At 38.1% G+C, this 22,679-nt stretch overlaps 2 protein-coding genes across 2 annotated transcripts in view; one reads left to right on the forward strand and one right to left on the reverse strand.

The window, feature by feature from the left end:
- Window positions 1–5,145, reverse strand: part of nkiras2 (NFKB inhibitor interacting Ras-like 2) — a 28,125-nt gene extending 22,980 nt beyond the window's left edge. The window contains exon 1 of the mRNA XM_041968485.1: window positions 5,125–5,145. The gene's annotated coding sequence lies outside the window, so the exon portion shown is untranslated. The remainder of the gene's footprint in view (window positions 1–5,124) is intronic.
- On the forward strand, window positions 1,840–22,199 carry aclya (ATP citrate lyase a). Its single transcript, XM_041968398.1, has 28 exons — window positions 1,840–1,994; window positions 4,666–4,845; window positions 7,066–7,188; window positions 8,573–8,635; window positions 8,757–8,947; window positions 11,787–11,866; window positions 12,393–12,523; window positions 14,201–14,319; window positions 14,789–14,925; window positions 15,010–15,071; window positions 15,164–15,281; window positions 15,401–15,555; window positions 16,294–16,387; window positions 16,740–16,881; window positions 16,972–17,140; window positions 17,225–17,329; window positions 17,436–17,632; window positions 17,709–17,790; window positions 17,878–17,988; window positions 18,119–18,246; window positions 18,393–18,486; window positions 19,384–19,538; window positions 19,637–19,787; window positions 19,890–20,033; window positions 20,186–20,299; window positions 20,403–20,485; window positions 20,707–20,783; window positions 20,877–22,199. The coding sequence occupies exons 2-28, from the start codon at window positions 4,687–4,689 to the stop codon at window positions 20,969–20,971; spliced, it is 3,279 nt and encodes a 1,092-aa protein (XP_041824332.1). The 5' UTR covers window positions 1,840–1,994; window positions 4,666–4,686; the 3' UTR covers window positions 20,972–22,199.
- Window positions 22,200–22,679: the final 480 nt, after the last annotated feature.

The raw sequence follows: 22,679 nt of genomic DNA on the forward strand, positions 1-22,679 counted from the left end.
ACGCTGGTCTTTCACCTTCACTTACATGCACTTTGATAACCAGAAGTTTTGTCTGCATGTGGCCATTTTCTCATAGTATATTCTTTGTAGTTGACAGAGTAAGCCAGCAGGAGGCACTGCTGACCTGGTCTTTGCTGTAAAGATAGGATTTATGGTAAGGTGACTGGCTAATGCAAACCATCTTTTAAATCTTTCAAAACACGTTTTATGTAAACATCTCTCACACTGCATCTGCAAACTTTATCACAAGTTAGAGTGCACAATTTGATATCATTTTGTCTTATCCCCGCATAGTTGACATTGTAAAACTTTTTTGTTTTTTAATCATTGAATTAGCGTTGCTTGTGTCAGACTATCTGTTGCTTATCCGTTACCATAGAAGTGCACCACAAAAATATTTCTGATTACAAACTTAAGCAACTTCATGCATCTCAGCAAATTGAGTTAAAACAAAAGTATAAAAGTGTTAAAAGTATCATAAAATATGCAAAAACCTCTACACGTTTTTACTGTCTGGTACTGTCAATTAAAAAAGCCATTTGTAAAACGTATTAATTTGTTTGTAGCAGTAGCAACTCATAGGTGCAAATAACAAGTGCACCTTTCTAAACCAGGGGTCAGTTCTTGGTCGAGGATGGGTGAAGACCACATCCCGCTGCAACCAGTTCATTCCAAACTGTCTACTACATGTGAAGGATCTAATGTTGCCTCATTGGCTACTGGTCACATAAAGGACTGAGTCAACCAATCAACATCAACGATGGATAATTGCCACGTTTTCTCCTCTGTGTGTGAGGTTTGTGTGAAAACTGATGATACCTTCAAGTACTCCTTGGAATTTTCCCATTCACTATTATGTGAACTTGACATTAGAAAAGCTTGGTGGTTATAGATATAGAACTTGACAGGAACAAAGTATCTATCGATCATTTGTGATCTACTAAGTCATGTAAACTATAAGATAAGGCTCTTACTGGTCAACATAAGCTACAAGCATAAAAACTGGAGGCCCTCTGGTTCGTTTACCCATGAGGTTAGAGCACAAAAACTATTAAGGAGTGTTCTCTGGAGATGGCCTTAAATCCACCCTGGATTTCTGGGATAAATTGAAATGAAATTGAAAATTGCATCCTGATATTCCAGCGCCTGTGTCAGTCACTTTCATTACTGACACTTTCCATATATTTGAGGGGTACATTGCACACAAAAAATCTTGCATTAGTTAGTTTTATTCTGTATATTTAATGCTCCATATAGTTTATTTGTTTGTGCTGTATATTTTGTTTTATATTGTTTCATACAATATATTGTATAACTGTATTTTGAAATTTTTATATTGTACATAAAAATACAACTTATTTATTTATATATTTTTCCCATTCCTAAAATATTATTTCGCTGCAGAGGAGAGAGAGATGGAATTCATGTACCTAAGGCAGAAATGAAAAAGTCTTCTTGAATCTTGAATTTAAAAAAGCATGTCTTTATGGTCTCAGAAAGATAAATAGTTTATTAAAATGTAAAACTATCAAATGTGAAATAAGAATAGCAGTTTCCTTCTGTGTTGAAAGATTCATATTTAAGTATTTATGACCTACTTTATATTCCATTGCAGTGCATTGATGCCACTACTCAGCTTCGAAGTCTAACATAATTTTTATGTTATATTTCAATCCAGATTACTAAATATTTTCAACACGTTGATACATTCTCTGTGGCTTTATCTCTAATCTCGGGTCTTTGCTGTCTTGTGAAATCTCCTACCGTTTGTGAAGGCGTCAGGAGAATCAGCCAATCAGAGGCCAGTAAAACAACAGCTAAGTCTATCGGCAGATGAACGTTGGAGAGAAAAGTCCCCGGAAGCTCAGCTCGTCACCTACAGACAGGTTCACCCGGCTGGAGGAAGGAGCTACACCACCTAGGACATCCACACACCCACCCACAACATATATCTACAACTGTAACAAAGAAAACAACTATAAATTATAAACAAGGTAAATAACTTCACATTAGTGCTTTGAATGAATGTTTTGTTTCTTGTTTCCCCTTTTAATTTCCTCTAATTTTTTTCTTCATGTATGATGAAAAACAAGTTAAACCAGTCTTTCTAGTATTGAGTTATTAGTACTTTCGAGCAGTGGGGTATAGTTTTTATTGGATAGGTGGGGGAAAAAAATATGGCAGCGCTGTCTGACCGGTTTGTAAATGAATGAAAGAAGTTGGCTGAATCTTTCTTTGGAAGCATGAGTGACAATACTTTTGCCATCAATCAGGTTTTGTTATACAGAGCAGTAGATCACGATCTATTAGATATGATTAAATGCTATCCTGTTTTCACTTAGATATGTGTGATCTAAATCAAAATAGTTGTTTATCCTTTGCCCCAGTGTTGCTACGGATGTGGAGCAGGGATATTTAATCCCTCTGACAGGTCAGCTGCGTAGATAAATGGGATGATAAATGGAACCTGGGAGAGCGTATGCCTAGACTGAAACCAGTTCTGCGATGACTCAAGAATCATAGTAATCAATAATGAAAGAGGTCCATGGCAGTCCCATTAATCCATTTAAGAAATGGCTGGCAGGGTTGCAGTAGAGTAGTGGGAAATGTTGGAGCCACCATCATGCTTTCAGCTTAATGAAACACAGAGAAACAAACAGGACAGGTGCTCCATCCCTGCAAGGTTAAATGACACAGAGAGGCTGTCAAGCTTGAAGAGATGGTACTTAGTGAAAGTCTATAGATTGCCTTAACTTCTCAAAACCACTGTCCATTTGATTGAAGGTATATGCAGTGATAATATTAGTCTCCAAAGACTTCAGGAATCAGCTGGATCAGTAAGAGAATCTTTACAGTCGTATGTTTGTCTGGTTCCTTCATGCCAAGACTTAAGAAAACAAAAAGACTGTAGCTACAACAAGAATTTGATATGTAGTAATTAATAGCTTCTTCTTATCATTTTTATATATTTTTGCTCAACGGCTTAAAACTTAAATGCATTAATTCAATGATGTCATGAGCAAAAGACCTGTAGTAAAAATGAGATTTTATCTTTTTTTTCCCCTGAAATTTTTTTTCAAACCATTAACTGATCATTAAAGGTGTTGCAGTTGATAAGGCTCAATAGCTGTAATAATAGTAAATTTAAAATAAGTACCTATTTTATATTTGTCTAAATAAATGCTGTTGACAATAAAGCGGATCAGATCTCACAGAAATGACCTTATGCTTGTATCTACAAGCATTTTATAAGTCAAACCAGTCTGGTTTTAATTTATTAATATTGACATTATAATCTATATTGTGTCTAATGTTAAGACATAATATATTAGAAAAAGAAAATCTTTATGGTAACGACACAGGAATTTGTTTCCTCATATAAATGTTTATATCAGCTTTTGAAGGTTAAACTGACCTGTTATTATATTAACTGTAGCCATTAATTAAGTGAGATATAATGAGAAAGAACTGAATCATTGTTTATTATTTACTATCTAATGCTGAATTGCTGTGAGCCGTGTGTTTGGCATTCCAGGTCCGTAAAGGAAACAAATGGCCTAAATTCAAAGTTCACAACTCCGCCCTTGAGCAGTAAAAATTTATAGATACTATTTTCTATAATTGAATTTCTCAATTTACTTCTGTCCCAACCAGCTACTGAGGGAAACTTTAATATGTTTAGCATGTTTTTAACTGTTACAGTAAAACTGAGGCTTAAACATCTGATCAGCCTGTTTAGCTGTGGTTTGTTCAGTAGCTCTGCTGAAGCCTCAGCAGGATGTGATTAGTAATATTGCCCCATCACCTTATTAGTCTGCAGATCCAACAAACTAAGAATAATAACTTAACAATGAGCTTTGCTGATTCTTGCAGCTACAGAATTCTGCAACACATTTTTTTTTTTAAAAGAATTGATCTTTTTTCAAGTCTGTGCAGGTGTCAAATTTAATATTAGACATTGTGGTGGAGATAAAAATATCTCTGCTTCAAGGTTGTTTAAAATGCTGTTAGCAGCATTAAGGATCAAGGACAAATGCAACAGATAGCATTTTTATCAGTATGAAATTGTTCATTGTTATATTTTGTGTTATAAAAAGTGGATTATTTGAAAGTCTGCAAAGCTACTTAGTTTCACATGGAAATGTCTGCAGGTACTGCAGGGAGTTGGACAAAATGAAGGTCAACAAATGAAGAGTTTGTATCAATACCAGCTTCTGATGTCTCTTTTAGAGAGATACTGTGAACCGCTGGTGATACTTTGTCTCTTCTCCATGTAAGATGAACAAAATCACACAGATACTAGGATAAAGGCAATCCAGGTGTGCTGGGAAACGAGCTTTTCTAACTTTACACTGTTATTAAATCTATAAATGATTACCAATTGTTTTGTTTTGTCTTTCCGGTTGAAGCCACATGATGCTTTGGCAATGTTTGATAATTTTCTAAGCCGTCTTCTTGCCATATTGTATGCCTTGGCAGCTCTGACAGCAGTTAAAACTAAAGATGTTCATCCTTTATGTAGGGAATCTTGCGTGAATATTAAAAGCAGGAAAAATAAAAAACATGTTAAACTTCCAAGCAAATCCCTTGTCTCCACATCAGTCTCCACTGTACTGCATTCATTCATGTTCCTCTCCATTTCTAAGCATCTGTCTCTTTTTTTAGGTCTGTCTATCCTGAGCAGTCATGTCAGCCAAAGCCATCTCTGAGCAGACGGGAAAGGAGTTCCTCTACAAGTACATCTCCACATCAGCAGCGGTCCAGAACAAGTTCTGCTACGCCAGCGTGACAGCCGACACTGACTTTGACCAACTGGTGCAACAGCACCAATGGCTGCTCACAGAGGTGAGTCAGGAGAACTGGGTGTGACTTAAATATATGTGGATGATGAGGTAAGGTTTTCTTTAGCTGTCTGAGCATTTAAACTATAAATCTCTGAAGTGCAGTCTCTCTTAAGCTTGTGGAAAATGATCTCCTCTTTATAGAGACAATTACTTAGGCAGGAGCAGAGTGGTCTCTTGGTGCTTGTTAGCTGACATCACAGACAGGGGAGCGATCCATCAGCTCTGTTAGTGGAAATGAAGCAAAGAAAAAACAGAAGAAGCAACAGTGAGAAATTCTTACCTATCCTTCCCCCTGTTTCATGAAAGCTTTCATGCATTACTCCTTACTTTACCCTCCTTTTGTTTTCCCTCAAGTTGTCACAGATAGATGCCCTGTAATAGAAGTTAAATTAATTACTCAGTTTAATCATTTTGCAGGATAAAATGTCCCAGTCTCTTCCTTTTGGCTAAAGGCTTTTATCTAGAAGGTAAAAGGATGTGGAGGGCAGATCCACAGAGATGCATGCTTCTGTAGAATTGATTAGAAAATTACATTAACTTTCACCCCCACCCACCCCCCCTCTTCCACATTGGCTAGCTCCCAGAAAGTAATGGCTCCACTGTCATAAGTCATTCTCTTTATACGACTTGCAAGGGAGAGGAAGTAAGCTACACTGGTGGGGGTTGAATGTATTTTTGCCCTTGCATCCCTCTACTATTTTTCGAAGATGATGATGTGCAGCTCCTCTTTAAGGTGTTAAATTCTTTGATGAGCCAATGACTTCCTGAGTGGCATCATCACTGCATATGTTAATATCTGCAGCCTCATGCTCCATTCCTAAAAAAAAAAAAAAAAAGAGTTATGCATCATTGTGAATATGAAACAAGTTTCCATAGTACTTATCTGCTCAACAGTCCTGGATCTTTTCATGTTTTACATGATATAATGTATCAAATGTCATCAGCTGTAGAGATGGGATTTATGGCTCTTTGAAGGGAGCTGGATCTTGAGGAGCCGTCCCTTTCAAAGACCATTCTTACAATATCTTACAAAATTTCACAATATATAAGAATGATAAACAATCAAAATATGTACCTATATAAAATCTACTATACAAGATTGAAAAAATTATAGGAAAAATATAGATAAAAAAAAAAGGATAAACCTGAGCAGTCAGTGCAAATTCTAGTAATGTTTTGGATAGAACTCACAGTATTGGTTTCCGAACAATACTCTCTGCACATAGATGCTTCACATGAATTGAGCGTGTTGGACATCAGGCTTCTGTGATGTCACAAATGTGATGAGGGAGTGTGGGAAATGTGTATATAAAAAGAATGGCTCACAAATGAACGGCTCACAGCTGTGACTAAGTTCACATCGTTCATGTAAAAGAGCCGTTCAAAAGAATCGATTTGTTCTTGAACGTCACATCTCTAATCAGCTGGTGATAGCACCTGACTAGGCAGGCTAGTCCCACACCTGAACTTTCTGGAAGTGGTTCTCAGTCCATTGAGTGGTATCCATGGCAGAGTGGGTTTAAAGTCAGTGCTGTTTGAGGGCTTAAAGATCATCCAATATTGTTTTTTTTCAGCTGTGTATTTTCCACACAAAGATGTCTTCAGATTATCTGAATCTTTTGATGATGTCGTACATGATGGAAGAATTACACTGGGCCAATTTTCACATATAATATTTTATTTCTACAGACATGTACTGTGATTCTTTTTAAATTTTTCTTATTTTATTTTATTTTTTTCATTCTAGATATTTTCATCTATTCTAAAGAAATGATCAAATCTAATTATATAATCATAAATGTTAAAAATATAGCTGTTGTTTTCTTTCCCTGTTCATCATTGACACAATCTTTGTCATTACAATGAATACAATGAATTTATATATATTGAATTATGTATTTATGCATGAGTGAATGGCAGTTCATGGCTTACTAATGTCAACTGAAGTGACTAAGCAAATATAACATCCCCATCCATGCATATGGTAGAAAGCAGATTTTAAATATGTGTCCATTGTTGTGGACTCTATGCATTAAAGGGTTAAATTGCGCCACAATTTGTAAATGCAGTTTTTTTTCTCTCCCTGTCTTTACTTCTGAGAGACTCTACCTCTGTAAGGTGCTCCTTTTCATACCCAGTCATGCTACTTCTGTGTTGCAACTACTTTGTTATGATGTGAGTGGGACATGTTGCTAACTAGCTTCACTGTTTCCTTCTCCAGAAACTGGTGGTGAAGCCAGACCAACTGATTAAGAGGCGAGGGAAGCTGGGTCTGGTTGGCGTTAACCTGGACCTGAAAGGTGTCAAAGAGTGGCTCAAGCCTCGCCTCATGAAAGAGGTGTCGGTACGTCATCCACCCTCTCTCTCCCATTCTGCTGCCTCTCAGACCATTACCTCCCCCCAAACCCCTCCAACTGAGAGTGTGCACGTTGCTGAGCACCCCTCCAATCAATATTATACCTTTATTTTATTCCAACCCCCCTCTCTTTGCCCTTTCCTCCACTCTCCTTCCCTGTTTTGCACTGATACGTTTGGTTTGAATACTGTATTTGTCTAAACGGCTGCTGTTGACTTCAGTGTTAGTGGGGTGGTAGTCAATCAGTCAGCTGAGGCGAGCAATGCCGGTGAAGAAGCAGTCATTCCGTCAATTTAGCTTTGCCCCATAAAGTAAGAGGCGAGTTGTGGAGATCCTGGGTTGCTTCATAAATCCATGAGGACGTGTCTGTTTGTGTGCAGCAGCACCGAGATTGTAGAGTTAGATGGAGCTGTCAGCAGCTGCTATAGTGGCAGTAAATAAGAATAAATGCAGTTGTATTTGTATGACGTATACTATGTTTCAGTCTTCCATGCGGTTATCTGAGCAGAAACAGCACTGGTCAAATTATTACACAGATAACCTACTTTCATTAGTACATCATGGCATTTTGGCATTATGCACATATAGTCTCTTATGTTTGAATTGCATTTTGATTTTTTTTTCTAGCACTGGCCCTTTTTCATGCTATCAGCGTCACATCAACGTCTTTCCCCCTCTTAGTAGGCATCTTTGCTTGATTATTTTGTGCAGCAGTTAAAGAATCCCTCTAAAATAATCTTATTAAACCGTGGCATTCACATACAAATGACATTTTTCTAACAATAATAATGGCATTCTGTTTGTTTCTAAGCCAGTAATGTAAGTGTCACCTCATTTATCTGGATAAATCTGAGCCCCTTGTGGGATTTCTGGTCAAATAGCTTTTCTTTTGTCCCCACCACCATCGTCAATCTCTTCTTTCATTCCCACCCTTTGAAACGGCAGCTCTGTCTCTTTTCTTTTCTCTCCGGCTGGCTGCTCTCAGCTAGTCCCTGGTTACACTTTATGCCCGATGGCCTTTAACAGGGGAGCATTGACAGCTTCCTCCAAATGAGCTGTGTGTTAGCGCGGCTTTGCCTGGAGTTCTACGTAACAACGTTTCCTTTTTTCCTTTTGAAATGTCAGTTCATTTGTGTCAAGTGGTAGACCTTCGTAATTTTAATTTACCCACATCCCATCATTCAGATAAAGTACACGTGAAAATGAGTGAGGGTTATGAATACCCAATAATTGCAGATTTGATGTATGTTTTATCTCCATTGTTTTTGTTTTTTTACTGGTGAGAGTTGCTGACTTTATCTTGCTTTTGCTCACCATTGTTCTTTATTTATCTTTGTCTCTAAGAAAAAAAAAATCTGCTGATGATTCACAGGTGGGAAAAGCCAAGGGCATGCTCAAAAACTTCCTTATTGAGCCATTCGTGCCTCACAACCAGGTAAATCACTCACTTCTCACTTTTAGATGTCTTATTGTTTGTTTTTTTGTGATGGAAAATTCACCATTTTACACAAATTTTTTAATGGCCATCTTTTATATTTTAATGATCCATTGTTCAGGCAGAGGAGTTCTACGTGTGCATCTACGCCACACGGGAGGGGGACTATGTGCTTTTTCACCACGAGGGTGGTGTGGATGTTGGAGACGTGGATGCTAAGGCACAGAAGCTGCTAATTGGGGTGGATGAAAAGATCAGTGAAGACCAGGTGAAGAAAGAACTGCTGACTAAGGCTCCCAACGACAAGAAAGCGTAAGTTTAAGTGCAGAACGTCAGCTTGTTGTTAATGATAAGGAAAAGGGAGAAGATATGATACGTATGTCATACTTAATACGTGGAACATACTTCAATACAGATCCCTAAAACTGACACTGTTTAGTATTTATAAAGATTGAGTCACAGTCCTATAATGATATCATATTTTATGAGATTGATATGTGTTGAACTTTGTTTTTATACCTCTGTGTTGGAGACAGTCATTACTAAAGCATTATGTCTTTAAGGTTTCTGTCGAACCCCATTTTAGTGAAAACAATATATGCAAGGAGCACTTTAAGGGAATTCAATGTGGACTCAAGATTTAACTAAAAAAGGTCAAAGTCACTTTGGCTTAAAAAAACCCCAACATAATGCGACATAAATGGCCAAATTATGATATTTACCATGAATGTAGAATTTTTTACCAAAACTATACATATTTTAGCACAAGACTATAAACTTGCTGCTTGAGTTTATTTTTTTCTTTTATTTATTTTAATTAAAACTGAAGAATTCATACATCAATACAAAATAATTTAAAAATCTATTTAATATTTTAAAGGTCAAACCCTGCTGTTACAAAACAATGTTCTGCATAAACTGTTTCTTTTACTAGATGTTTTTACTTTTACTGTTACTGATGTCATAGCTCTAGAACAGAAAGCAAGATTGTGACCGTTTGCCACGTGTCATTGGATTTTCTGCTTATCTTCTGTACTGCTGTCTTAAGATGTTTGCAGGTTAACTCATATGAAACATACAAGAAATTAGAATTTTATTTGAAAAAAAAACAAACAAAAAAAAAAAAGACTAAAGGACAATCTAAATGTTCCCCCAGGCGCTGCCCACAGGCAAACATTTCTAACAAATATTTAGCGTAATGTAATGTCACCCTTATCTAGATAGACCTCAGATGTCCAAATATAAGTGAATGTAGCATGTGATGTACAGTATCTCACAGAAGTGAGTACACCTTCACATTTTTCTAATATTTCATTTTATCTTGTCATGGGACAACACTATAGAAATTCAAATTTGACATACAGAATATCAAAGTTTAGTTTTTATAGTTTGGTGTCCTGTATATCAAAGTTTCATTTCTATCGTGTTGTCTCATGAAAAGATATAGTGAAATATTTGCAAAAATGCGAGGGGTGTACTCATTCCTGTGAGGTACTGTACTTCTCTTATGTTGTTCCACATAATGCGACATTTATTCAGCATCATCTCACCAACTACCTGCATGGGTGAAAATATTTGCTTGCTTAAACTCTTTACATTGTATGGTGAGAATGAAAGTCAAAATCCCCAGATGTGATGGTCAAGAATACTGAAGTAACACTAATAAAAACTGCTCATTTGTTTTGTTTTTTATCAGCTTATTATTTCCTAAAATGTAGACTGCTTTTTATAAAGGTATCATTTACATGTTAGACTCTTCTCCAACTATTTTACGATTTATGACACAGTACTCAGGATTTCTGTTTATCACTTTCAGTAATATTTTGCACAGTGTAATGAGAAGCAGCAAACATCGGCAGTTGGCAGTAAATGTCAGGGAGGAGCATCAGATGGTCGCGTTCCATTAGACAAATGACATCTCCCTCCTTGGCTTTACTTTTCTCTGGTTTAATCTCCTGCCACATTCAGAGCACGTCCATCTATTTTGATGGGGAGAGTGCAGCAGCCCAACCTCTGCCAACCCCTCCTATCTATCTCTCCAATGACGCTCTTGTGACAGCATATTGTGGCTGGACTCGCTGTCTTGGCTGACATTGAAGAAGCAGCCCTGGAAATCACTCGGCCAAGCCCACCTCACCTCCTCACCCCGGACGCTCCATCCACATTACAAAACAAGAGGCTGTTTTTCTGCCCTCCCTTCAGAAACAGACACAGGGAGGCCGAGTCGCTGTGAGTTTCTGTCACAGTTTTCCCCAGCAGGCCACTCTGTGACCTGACAACCGAGTGATGTGGTTATAGAGTCTCTGAGCTGCCGGCACAACTGACTGGCAGGAAAGGAATACATCTCCTCCCCCACCTCTCTGTTTTGACATGTGATGGAGGAAGCAAATTAGATTTTTCCTCCTCTTGCAGCAGCTAATTTACAGATGGATTGTTTCTTGTCCAGCTCTACCTCAACAAATCTCTATTAGCTGTAGTTTGTCCTGGTTTGCATTATGTGGAGATTCTGACAGTTGTGAGGAAATTCTGTTGCATTGCCTGTAGCTATAACTGAACATTTCACATTATCTGTTTTTTTAGAAGAGTCATGTCAAAAATGCAAAATAAACTCACCAGCTATGGAGCAAAATCTCTGAGGAATGTTTCCACCTGCTTGCTGAAACTATGCAATGAAGAATTAAGGCAGTTCTAATGGCTAAAAGGTTTCTAGCCCAGTACTAAGAAGGTGTACCTAATAAAGTTGTGTATATATATACATATACATTACATAAGCATGCAGTGTTCTATGTGAGTAACAGCTGATACATTTCCATGCAAACAGTAAAACAGAAAGTCACACATGGAAAAGATAAGTGTTGGAAAGCTGCAAATGATAAAAAGATTTAGAAGAAACTTGTGAAAATTCTGGTAAGCTTTTACATTTATACACTGTAGCTGTTTCCTCTGCAGCGGGTTCTACGGCCTCAGTTGGATCACATTTTATACAGTAGTTTCATATCAAGAATCAACATAATACAAGGTTACAGTCTGTTGTGTTTGGAAAAACAAGCATTGTTCAAGAACTAATACACAGTATCCGTGTATATTGAAATGGCTGAAGAGCATCTAATCCAAATGTGTGTCTAATACCTTCCATGTCTTCTCTCTGCAGTGTTCTCGCCAGTTTCATTGTTGGACTCTTCAACCTGTATGAAGAACTCTTCTTCACATACTTGGAGATCAACCCTCTGGGTAGGTTTTCATTTTTCTCAAATCCATATTAGTTTCTGAAAAATGATCATACAGGGAATTACACATTATTCCCTCACCAGTTTATCAGTGTACTATTGCATATAGAAATTGCAAAAAGACATTAAAAGGGAATTAAGTGGGGAAAACATTATTGCATAATACAACAGGAGAAGTTGACTCTGCTATATTTTTAACACTGAGGGAAGAAATCATTCAATAATTCATACATTTGCTGTTTGATGTATAATTTGTAATGAAATAATTGGGCACCAGTATGAACCCTCTGGCATCTGTTCATGTTGATGTGGCTGTGCTGCTGCTTTGATGTTCGGCCATTTCCTTCCCATTTTCATTCCCCCTCCACCTCCTTCTGGGACAGCAGGAAGGTTGTGGGTCACCTGAGTCTGAACACGAACCCCTCTCATCTTAATACAGCCTATTAAAAGCTCATAAGTCCTGCTTACACAGTGACTCTTAGTAAATGAGTGAGAAGTGTAGATCTTGACATGTCTCTCTTCCCTTTTAGTGGTGACAAAAGATGGAGTTTATGTCCTTGACATGGCAGCAAAAATTGACGCAACAGCTGATTATATCTGCAAGTCCAAGTGGGGTGATGTGGAGTTTCCTCCTCCATTCGGCAGGGAGGCTTACCCTGAGGTGAGGAAGGACTGGAAACAAATAACGCTAGCAGTGCAACAAGTTTCCATTTTTCAGCATTAAGTAGCTGATGCTGTTCTCTTGTGAGGGAAAGCTGCAGATGATGAGTGAGCAGGATAATGAGAAAATAAGCAACCTTAACATTTTTATAGGTCTCTTTCTTGTCATTTTTAATTACATTTCTCTGACATGTTCCATCAGTTTATAGAGGTCCAAACTGTTCTAATTAATATATTGTCAAATAAAGCTGTAAAGTTATATCTCAAAAATTGTTTTGGCCCCATTTTTGGTCAAGAATTCAAGCAAGTTGACCTATAAGTAAAAATACCTTGAAAGCAGACCACTTATTGTAATCATATCAATGTCCTGGTTTCATCTATGATGAGGGAATATTTTCATTGCATAACAGAGTGGAGAAAAGTGTTCAGTATTAAAAGGAAGAAGAGTGAAGCTGAGCTGTCTCAATTCCTGTCACTTTTAGTTAGATGATTATTTCCAACACACCAGAATCCTACTTAGCGCGCGTCCATGACTCTTTCTGAGCAAGTATAGAGAATATGAAGGTGTGCCATACTGGGGTGCATGCTGGGACAGGAGTACCATTTTGGGATTAGGAAAAGGATTCGTCTTTTGTTAAGCCTGTTACATACACGGTGAGAAGCGAGAACTTAGACTAATTTAGTTTTTGTTTGACTGAAAACAGAGCTGGAGAAAGAGAAAAGGAGAAAAGATGGATCTTACCAGGATGTAAGATTTACTCATTATCAAGTTATTCTGAAATGTGATCCTCTCCTTAATCTGAGCCAAATTTATGGACTGTATACAAATCACAATACTTTATTATTATTATTTAGCATCACTGAATATATTTTAGAGTCACTACAAATGAGGTTTAATGCAGTGTTTTTTGAGTCTCTGTACTGATGATAAGGTTGTGTTTGTGTGTAGTATTTTTTAATGAAGATTAGAAATGCACTGAGGTCTGATTTTAGAGTCTAATCTTACAGTTTGAGTGTAGAAACACTATCTTGAAGTTAGATCTTTTTTGGTCTGAGCTTCAATACACAACCTCAGAGCAAACTAGAATGCAGTGTGCAATATGTTATGTTAAATACAGATTTAACCCCATATATTCAGCTATTCATTTTAGAAAATAGTTTTAAAGACCTGTCATGACAAAATGTTTGTGTTTTCGACAATTAAAAGATAAACATAATTAAGAATCTTCTAAATTGAACCTAATTTTCCACTACTACCACTGCTGCTGAGCAACATATTCTAGATCTCTCCATGAAAACCCAATTATAATAGCAGTCTGTAAATAAGGAAGTTGATCTGTGCAGTGTTTGTTTATTGGATGTTTGTTTTTTTTCTGCTTTTGGCTGATGGATGTAGGACCTTGTTTGGAGACAGACTGTCTGTGCAGCAGACGGCCCGGTCTAATTGGGCTTCTGTGAGTCGAGAGTAGAGATGAGGGACAGCGGGTGCCTTTGATTGGGAGCTGTTTTTAGTCTCAGCCACCAGCTGTGGCTCAGACTGTCACAAACAACCACTGATGCATATCATTTCAACTGTCACTTGTACTATATACAATATTTCTACTGGTGTATAAGTTCTGCTCTGATTCCCACCTTTGTACCATTCATTTAGTCATCTGTCCTCTTTATTGCTTCACAGGAGGCCTACATCGCCGATCTCGATGCCAAGAGTGGTGCCAGCCTTAAGCTGACTTTGCTCAATCCTCGAGGCAGAATCTGGACCATGGTGGCAGGAGGAGGTGCCTCAGTGGTGTACAGGTATCCACCCGAATTAAACTAAACTGTATTACAAAGCCTGTATAAATAAGATGGCAGAATGCATGTCTCATTGGCTACATCGTCTCCAGACTTTATCCTCATTATATGACTCCACTACACATAATTTAGTTTTAGCTTTAGGAGAGTATGTCAGTGATGCAGTTGTGAGACTGATGATGCAGCAGCTCAAACTGTCCGTTCAGCTGCCTGCTAAACTGGACTCCTAAATGTTGCTGTTTCAGTGCGAGTCAGGAGGAATGAGTGTGCCGTCTGTCGGAGGATCCAACGCGTGACATGCAGATTCATCAGCCATGAATAATTATTCCCTGTGTGCACTGTTAAATAGTTCTCTTTACAGTACGGTATTAATTAAAAATAGATGAAAAAAGAGCGTTTGAAGCATTTGTTTCTGAAGCTGTGTTTTTAACCCTTCATCCACTTTTTATTCTTACTTTGTGTGAATGATCAGTGATACAATCTGTGACCTGGGTGGGGTGGATGAGCTGGCTAATTATGGGGAGTATTCAGGAGCACCGAGTGAACAGCAGACGTACGACTATGCAAAGACCATCCTATCTCTGATGACAAGAGAGAAGCACTCTGATGGTGGGAAAAGGTCCAAATTCTCTCTAAATTCTGAATCACGTTATTTCTTTGAGTTTAAAAAAAATCCATAATACTGTGTTACAGGAAAGGTTTTGATCATCGGAGGAAGCATAGCAAACTTCACAAATGTCGCAGCAACCTTTAAGGTCCAGTAATACATGCATTTTGTTTCTGTAGTCAGATTAACATAATTTATTATCATCACATTATTCACTGAGGATATCTTTGTCTATTTTAGGGGATTGTGCGAGCTATCAGAGACTACCAGGAGCCACTGAAGGAGCATGATGTCACCATTTTTGTACGCCGTGGAGGCCCCAACTACCAGGAAGGTCTCAGAGTGATGGGAGAAGTTGGTATGTCCTGTCTATTGATTTAAGTTTAAGTTTTACAGGTTGTATAAATGTAATTTTGTCTGCAAGCACCTGCTGATTGTCATGTAACATTGTTGATTTTATGAAAACCTTCTCTGCAGGAAAGACCACTGGAATCCCAATTCATGTATTTGGCACAGAAACCCACATGACTGCCATTGTTGGCATGGCTCTGGGTCACAGGCCAATCCCTAACCAGCCTCCTGTTGCCGCCCACACTGCCAACTTCCTCCTCAACTCCAATAGCAGCACATCGGTATGTAACACAGACAACCAAGCCATTATGATGTTGTGTTGGTTCACTCTGTGGTTTGTTTATCTTATCAGCTCTACCAGTGCAGGAGTATAGTTTCCTTGCAGAGTGAGAGGAGGGCTTCCGCAGCTGCTGTTTCAGCTACAGCTGTCTTGTCCTTTTTAGTGAATCAGATCATCAGAAGCCTGATGGCTCTTTTGTGCATAAAGCATTGCAGGCATTGTGGATTGCTCTCTCCAGTAACCAGTAGTGCAATGCAGATTCCACCTGAGGCATCCATTAAAAATGTGCAGTGTGAAGAAAAAAGTGAGCGTGTGCACATACATACACATATTTGGGTTTGCTACAAATGTAGAGATGGATAGTGGCATAGTACATAGAAAGAAGCGTGTATTTTTATGGACTTCAACATTTTTTTTTCTTAGACGTTTTACGTTAGAATTGAATAAAAAGCTCAAAGCACAAAAATTTTATTCATCATTCCTCACAAAGCTCTACTTGTGTAGCTGATGGCATGAAAAGTCATAAACAATGAAACTTGCTGTTTGTATTCTGTTCAGGTTTCATAATAAATAACCTGAAGGCAAAGCGCTGCCTGCTCTTATATCAAGCTAACACAGTATATTAAACCATTGTCCAATTTTGAAATATATAGCACATCACTTTTAAAAATATCTGCATCTTAATTAAGAAAAAAATGCTGATGATGATGACAAATGAATGTATTTTCTTTATTTCTAGACCCCAACATCCAGCAGAAAAGCCATTCCTTCTGAAAACAAAGCCAAAGTTGAGGGTTCACCAGCCAAGAAACCTAAAACTGGAGCTCTTGTTGGTAAGAAAACACACTCAACACCACACTTATAGTTTTATGTGATTTCATTCAGAGGCAGTAAGAGAGGTAGAAGCCTTGTGCTTAAGCAGGGGTGAGTTTAGGTGTTAGAGCTCCCTCTTTGGACAGCGAGAAGGGGCTGCAGTCCACACTCAAAATAAAAAGTGACTGTGTTTTTATGCCTCTCACACGAACATTTCTTTAAAAAAATGTGTTTATTCATAAAAGCAGTACTCAAATATATTTACAGCTTACAAATCACATTGATTTTAAATCTTAAAAGTTATACAAAGTGGATCTACTATTGTTACCTTGTCTTTAGTTTCTGTCTCTAACAGCTTTTCTTTTGTTGTAGTTAAGGCAACTACCCTCTTCAGCAAACACACAAAAGCCCTGGTGTGGGGAATGCAGACCCGAGCCGTACAGGGCATGTTGGACTTTGACTATGTCTGCTCCAGAGATGAACCATCTGTCTCAGCTATGATCTACCCGTTCACGTAAGAGTGCTCCTCTGAGGTTTCTGCTGTCTTTGTACATGCTCTTTGTTTTACATTTAAGCCTATAATAAAAATCTTTCTACCTTCCAGTGGAGACCACAAGCAGAAGTTCTACTGGGGACATAAAGAGATCCTCATCCCTGTTTATAAAAACATGGGTGATGCCATGAAGAAGCATCCTGATGTGGATGTGCTCATCAACTTTGCCTCTTTGCGTTCAGCTTTTGAAAGCACCATGGAGACCATGCAGTACCCACAGGTGAAAGCTTTCCCACAGCATCTGCAAGCTATAAAATTCTTCAAAGGCTTCTGTAATTAAGCCTTTCTGCTCAACTGCTTTCAGATTCAGACCATTGCCATCATTGCCGAGGGAATTCCCGAAGCACACACCAGGAAGATCATTAAAGCAGCGGATGGGAAGGGTGTCACTATCATCGGTCCAGCAACTGTTAGTATTGTGTCTTTTCTCAAGAGATGTCTCAGAGACTCTGTGGTGTTTCTGTTTCCAGCACAGCAAACCGCCATGTTTGTGTGTGTGTGTTTTTTTCTGTCAGGTTGGAGGAATCAAGCCAGGTTGTTTCAAGATCGGAAACACGGGAGGGATGCTGGATAACATCCTGGCCTCCAAGCTCTATCGTCCAGGCAGTGTAGCCTATGTGTCCCGCTCAGGCGGCATGTCCAATGAGCTTAACAACATAATTTCCCGCACCACGGATGGGGTTTTTGAAGGTGTGGCCATTGGTGGGGACAGGTATGGAACTGCTTTTTGAATGCATTGTTGAAGCTTGTTGGTCTGAGCTGGTGTATAATGCTGAAGTCCTCTGCAGATACCCAGGCTCTGTGTTTACTGACCATGTGTTGCGCTACCAAGACACTCCGGGAGTAAAGATGATTGTTGTACTGGGAGAGGTGAGGAAAAACACACTATTGCAGCAGCTTTATAGAGTTATTGATTGCTATCTCCCATATCAATCTTTTTGATACGCTTCCTAATAGATCGGCGGTACAGAGGAATACAAGATCTGCCAGGCAATTAAACAGGGTAGAATCACAAAGCCAGTGGTGTGCTGGTGTATTGGTACCTGCGCCACCATGTTCGCCTCAGAGGTAAAAGCACAAATGTACAACAATCCATTTATTTATATTAGGCACCTGATGAATGAAAAATTCAAGGAATAAATTATTTTATTTAAATTTTTATGACCTTGTTGAACTTTTTTTCTTTTTTTGCCACCAGGTTCAATTTGGCCATGCAGGAGCGTGTGCCAATCAGGCCTCTGAGACAGCAGTAGCCAAGAACAAAGCTCTGAAGGAGGCTGGTGCATTTGTTCCCAAGAGCTTTGATGAGCTGGGAGAGATCATCAAGTCAGTTCAAAGTCATATTCATTTTTTATAGTAATCATGCCTGGATAAGTACTTCTGGTGTGCTGTTACACTAGGTTCCTTTGCATTCCCTCAAAATGATTATTTTTATAAATTAAATGTTTTTGTGTCATTTTCCCCCCATGCAGATCTGTGTATGACGACCTTGTTGCTAAAGGGGTCATACAGCCAGCTGAAGAGGTTCCTCCTCCCACTGTACCAATGGATTACTCCTGGGCACGAGTGAGTATACCAGCAAGTAAAATTATTTTTTAATAGTGTCATACAAAAGAACATGATATACTAATATTAAAGAGTAAGTATCTATCATATACTGACGTAGGGATGTTTATCTTCGTCTATAGTATAGACATATCTATATGTCACTGCTAGCAGTGCAGTTATTGTTCCGGGTGTGGACGTTTACTCAACCAAAATGTGACAATGACTTTCCATCTGAACACTGTAGTTTCTCCAACATTAGAGTAAATTTTCCTTTTAAATACTTTTTTCCCCCTAGATATTACTCTTTCCAGTAATTTAAAGTAATTAATTCACATTCAAGTTCCTCTGCTCATTTACTGTTTACACTGATAGAGTTGTCAATAAAATTCCCTGGTCATGCCTGAAGCGTATATTTTCAGTAGGTTAAATCCAGATTTGATCTTGTCTTATGAAAATCTAAAAAAAAAAAAAAAACAACTTCTCAATCTGAAAAAAATCTCAATATACAAAAATTAGGACAAGCAAATTATGATGTCTTTTCTTTTTCTTCAAACATTTATGCAAACATATTTAAACCTTTAGAAGCCCACATTTCTATACGTGTGATCAGCTTTTTTAGGGAAGGAAGGAACAGAAGCCTGGATCAGTTAATTTTTCTTCTAAAAAAATTTAATTTTGACACACTTCCTCTGAAATGTTAAGACTTTTTACTCACATTTTCTGAACAGAATTTTTGTTTTGAGAAAGATAGAAAAGTTGGCGGCATCTACAGATAAATAATTTTTTAGTCAGCTTTCTAATAATGGTGTTAATCTTCAGGAAATACAGTATACTGTGTGAGCATAAAACAAACTGAACCAAAATCATATTATTTCAACTGTTTTTTGCTTGGTTTCTCATCTGTCTACCGTGCAGGAGCTGGGTATGATCCGTAAACCGGCATCCTTCATGACCAGCATCTGTGATGAGAGAGGTCAGGAGCTCATCTATGCCGGGATGCCCATCACTGAAGTCTTCAAGTCAGAAATTGGCCTGGGGGGAACTCTGGGGCTGCTTTGGTTCCAGCGGAGGTCAGCCTCTTTTCATAACAAGTAGTTGTTATGAACAGCCACTGAGAATTTCTTGACCTATATAAGCATGATGTGTGCTTTCACCACTTTGTGCACAGGCTGCCGAGGTATGCCTGCCAGTTCATTGAGATGTGCCTGATGGTAACTGCGGACCATGGCCCTGCTGTTTCTGGTGCGCACAACACTATTGTCTGTGCCCGAGCTGGGAAAGATCTCATCTCCAGCCTCACCTCTGGCCTCCTCACCATTGTGAGACACCTTAACCTGTGATGTCTTCATGTTCTTTTTTCACACACCCTTAAAAATCCACCATAAGTAGACCTCTCTTATGATTTTCTGTCTTTTCCTCAGGGTGACCGCTTCGGAGGGGCTCTGGATGCTGCAGCAAAGCAGTTCAGCAATGCGTTTGATAGCGGCATGCTGCCCATGGAGTTTGTCAACAAGATGAAGAAAGATGGCAAGCTGATCATGGGAATTGGACACAGGGTTAAATCAGTGAGTCTCAGAAGCAAAGAGCTGCATCTCCTCCCTAATGTTCCTGTTTGGTCTTCAAAACTATTAAATTGGAAAAGTACTTTTAAAAAAGGATCAAATAAAGTAGATTGAACAGGAAAGATGTTAAACTAATGTTTTCTCTGCTTTTCCAGATTAACAACCCTGACATGAGAGTCCAGATCTTAAAGGATTTTGTGAAGCAACACTTCCCCTCCACCCAGCTGTTGGACTATGCTCTAGAAGTAGAGAAAATTACCACTTCTAAAGTAAGACGTTGAACTAAATTATAGGTGAAAGTTGGCAAAGATGAGCAGAAACACTCATTTTATTTCATCTCACATGATTTTCTTCTCTTTCTGTGCTGACTAGAAACCCAACCTGATCCTGAATGTGGATGGTTTCATTGGTGTGTCCTTTGTGGACCTCCTCAGAACTTGTGGTGGATTTACACGGTCAGCCAATATCTTTATTAATGTTTTACCAGATTTTTCTTAAAATGGAGTTAAGATATATTAAATATACTTATTTCTATGTGGGCACATATACTCAGACTACAGGATTACACGCAGAAACAGCTGTTCATGCTTCACATGACTACTCATCACTAAAAGTAACCTAAATCTGGATTGGTCTTTCTCATGTTGTCTTTTCCTTATCCACCACATCGTCACAGGGATGAGGCTGATGAGTTTATAGAAATCGGTGCCTTGAATGGCATCTTTGTCTTGGGACGCAGCATGGGATTCATTGGTGAGTTCTTTCAGTTGCTATGGGAATATATGCACAAGAGAAAATGTATCTATGTTGTCTGTAAATTAATCCATCCTCATTATATCTCCTCAGGTCACTACCTGGACCAGAAGAGGCTGAAGCAGGGTCTGTATCGCCACCCGTGGGATGACATTTCCTATGTGCTCCCAGAGCACATGTCTATGTAATCAACGAGAGTAAACCATGTAGTGCCAACTATCAGTCCTGAAACTTTCTGTGATGAGTCACTTAAAAAAACAGTGGCATAAAAATGCAAAGATGTTATCATTAATATAGCTGTAAATTGCAAATACTGAGAAGAACTTTAAGAGTCTATTTTTAGTTTTAAAATCCTGTCAGTGCTGCAGTTCTGTTGAATATCAGTGAAATCTGCTCCAGGGTCTTAGTGTAGCATGTTAGTGAGAGTTGCACAGGAATCAGGTGTGAGAGAGAAAAGTAGATTAACTGTTGACTACAACTACCAGTGATAATTAAGGAAATGCTTTTATTTATCCCAAGTATAACATCATTGTGTTAACTAAGCATGCGTGTCTGGATCAGTGTTGTGTCTCTGTGCAGCTCTCCATATTGTGCCATTTTGAAACCATGAGGTAACTATGTAGTGCAATAACATAACATAAAATCGGTACTGTAAAGCAGAGTGTTACTTCTGTATTAATGTATTAAAAGAGGGAAATTAAACTTTGAGAAAATGCTATTGCTTTGATTTTTGTTGACATTAATGAGGCAAAAATCACATTTTAGTCTGTTTCTTGCAACAAATGGGACCATTTTATGAGTCATTCCTGGAAGCCTCTGTGCCCAGGAAAATGTCATCTCTAAACTGATGCAACATGTGGGTAATGGAAGTCAAGTAAGACCAAAAACTAAATGTCACTTGATAAATATAATATAATTTTCCCAATTATTTAAGTAGATTATATGCATATGAAAAATGAACCACAAATATATTTTAATTGAATCATAACTGGAAATATAAAAGTTTATTTGTATTTAGAATTATTTTTGCATCACTAATTTATTGGATTTTTTTGTATGCAAGTAAATCTTAAGGTTTGTTTTGTTTTTATAGCCTCCTTTATGGTCAGATTTTAAAGATAATTTCTTGTCTGATGTTGAAAATGTTAGTCCACCTATGACTTATATTGTAACGCACATCTTTCAGATCTCTTCTTCACTTGATCAAAAGACTTAAGTGTAAGAAAGAAAGCCAGACAACATCAGTTCCATTATTTGCTATTTGAAAAAACATCTTACATAAACTTTCATCAGTGTTGCCGTTGTCTCTGTGTTTGTTTCTAATCGTGTGAACTGAATGTGCCTCTGTACCGACTTGTAGTATGTTCACAACTGTATAGTTGAGATATTTTAAATGTAATAAATGTGACATAGTAATGCTGTATAATTTCCATACTGTTATACAATGATTGCTGTTGTGTGTTGTGTAATTCTCATTACCATAGCTTCCCTAAACTAACATTTTATACACCTCTCCTAAATTGAATCTCCTGAGATTTACAATTCTGCAAATCCTTGTGTAGTGTAATTTTATAAATATAAGTTTAAAGGGTATGTATAGAATACAGCTGTAATGTCTTTCTGTCAGGCTTCCCGTGGTTCTGACAAATTATTACAGACTATGGCTGTCACATATCTATTTGCATGTCTAATCAATATAATTATGGCAAATTTGGATTTTTGGAAACCCTGTATTTCTAAATTGAAGTGGCTTGTCTATCACATTTTGAAAAAAAAATTATAATGTAGCACGTGGTCAGTGTTAAAGCTTTTGTACAGAGTTGGATGTTTTTGTTAACCTGACTTTTAGGCCTGAAGAATAATAACACATGCCTACTACATGCTTTCTGCTGCTCA

Source organism: Melanotaenia boesemani, chromosome 2, assembly GCF_017639745.1.
Source record: "Melanotaenia boesemani isolate fMelBoe1 chromosome 2, fMelBoe1.pri, whole genome shotgun sequence".
In the NCBI taxonomy this organism is placed as follows: Eukaryota; Metazoa; Chordata; class Actinopteri; order Atheriniformes; family Melanotaeniidae; genus Melanotaenia; species Melanotaenia boesemani.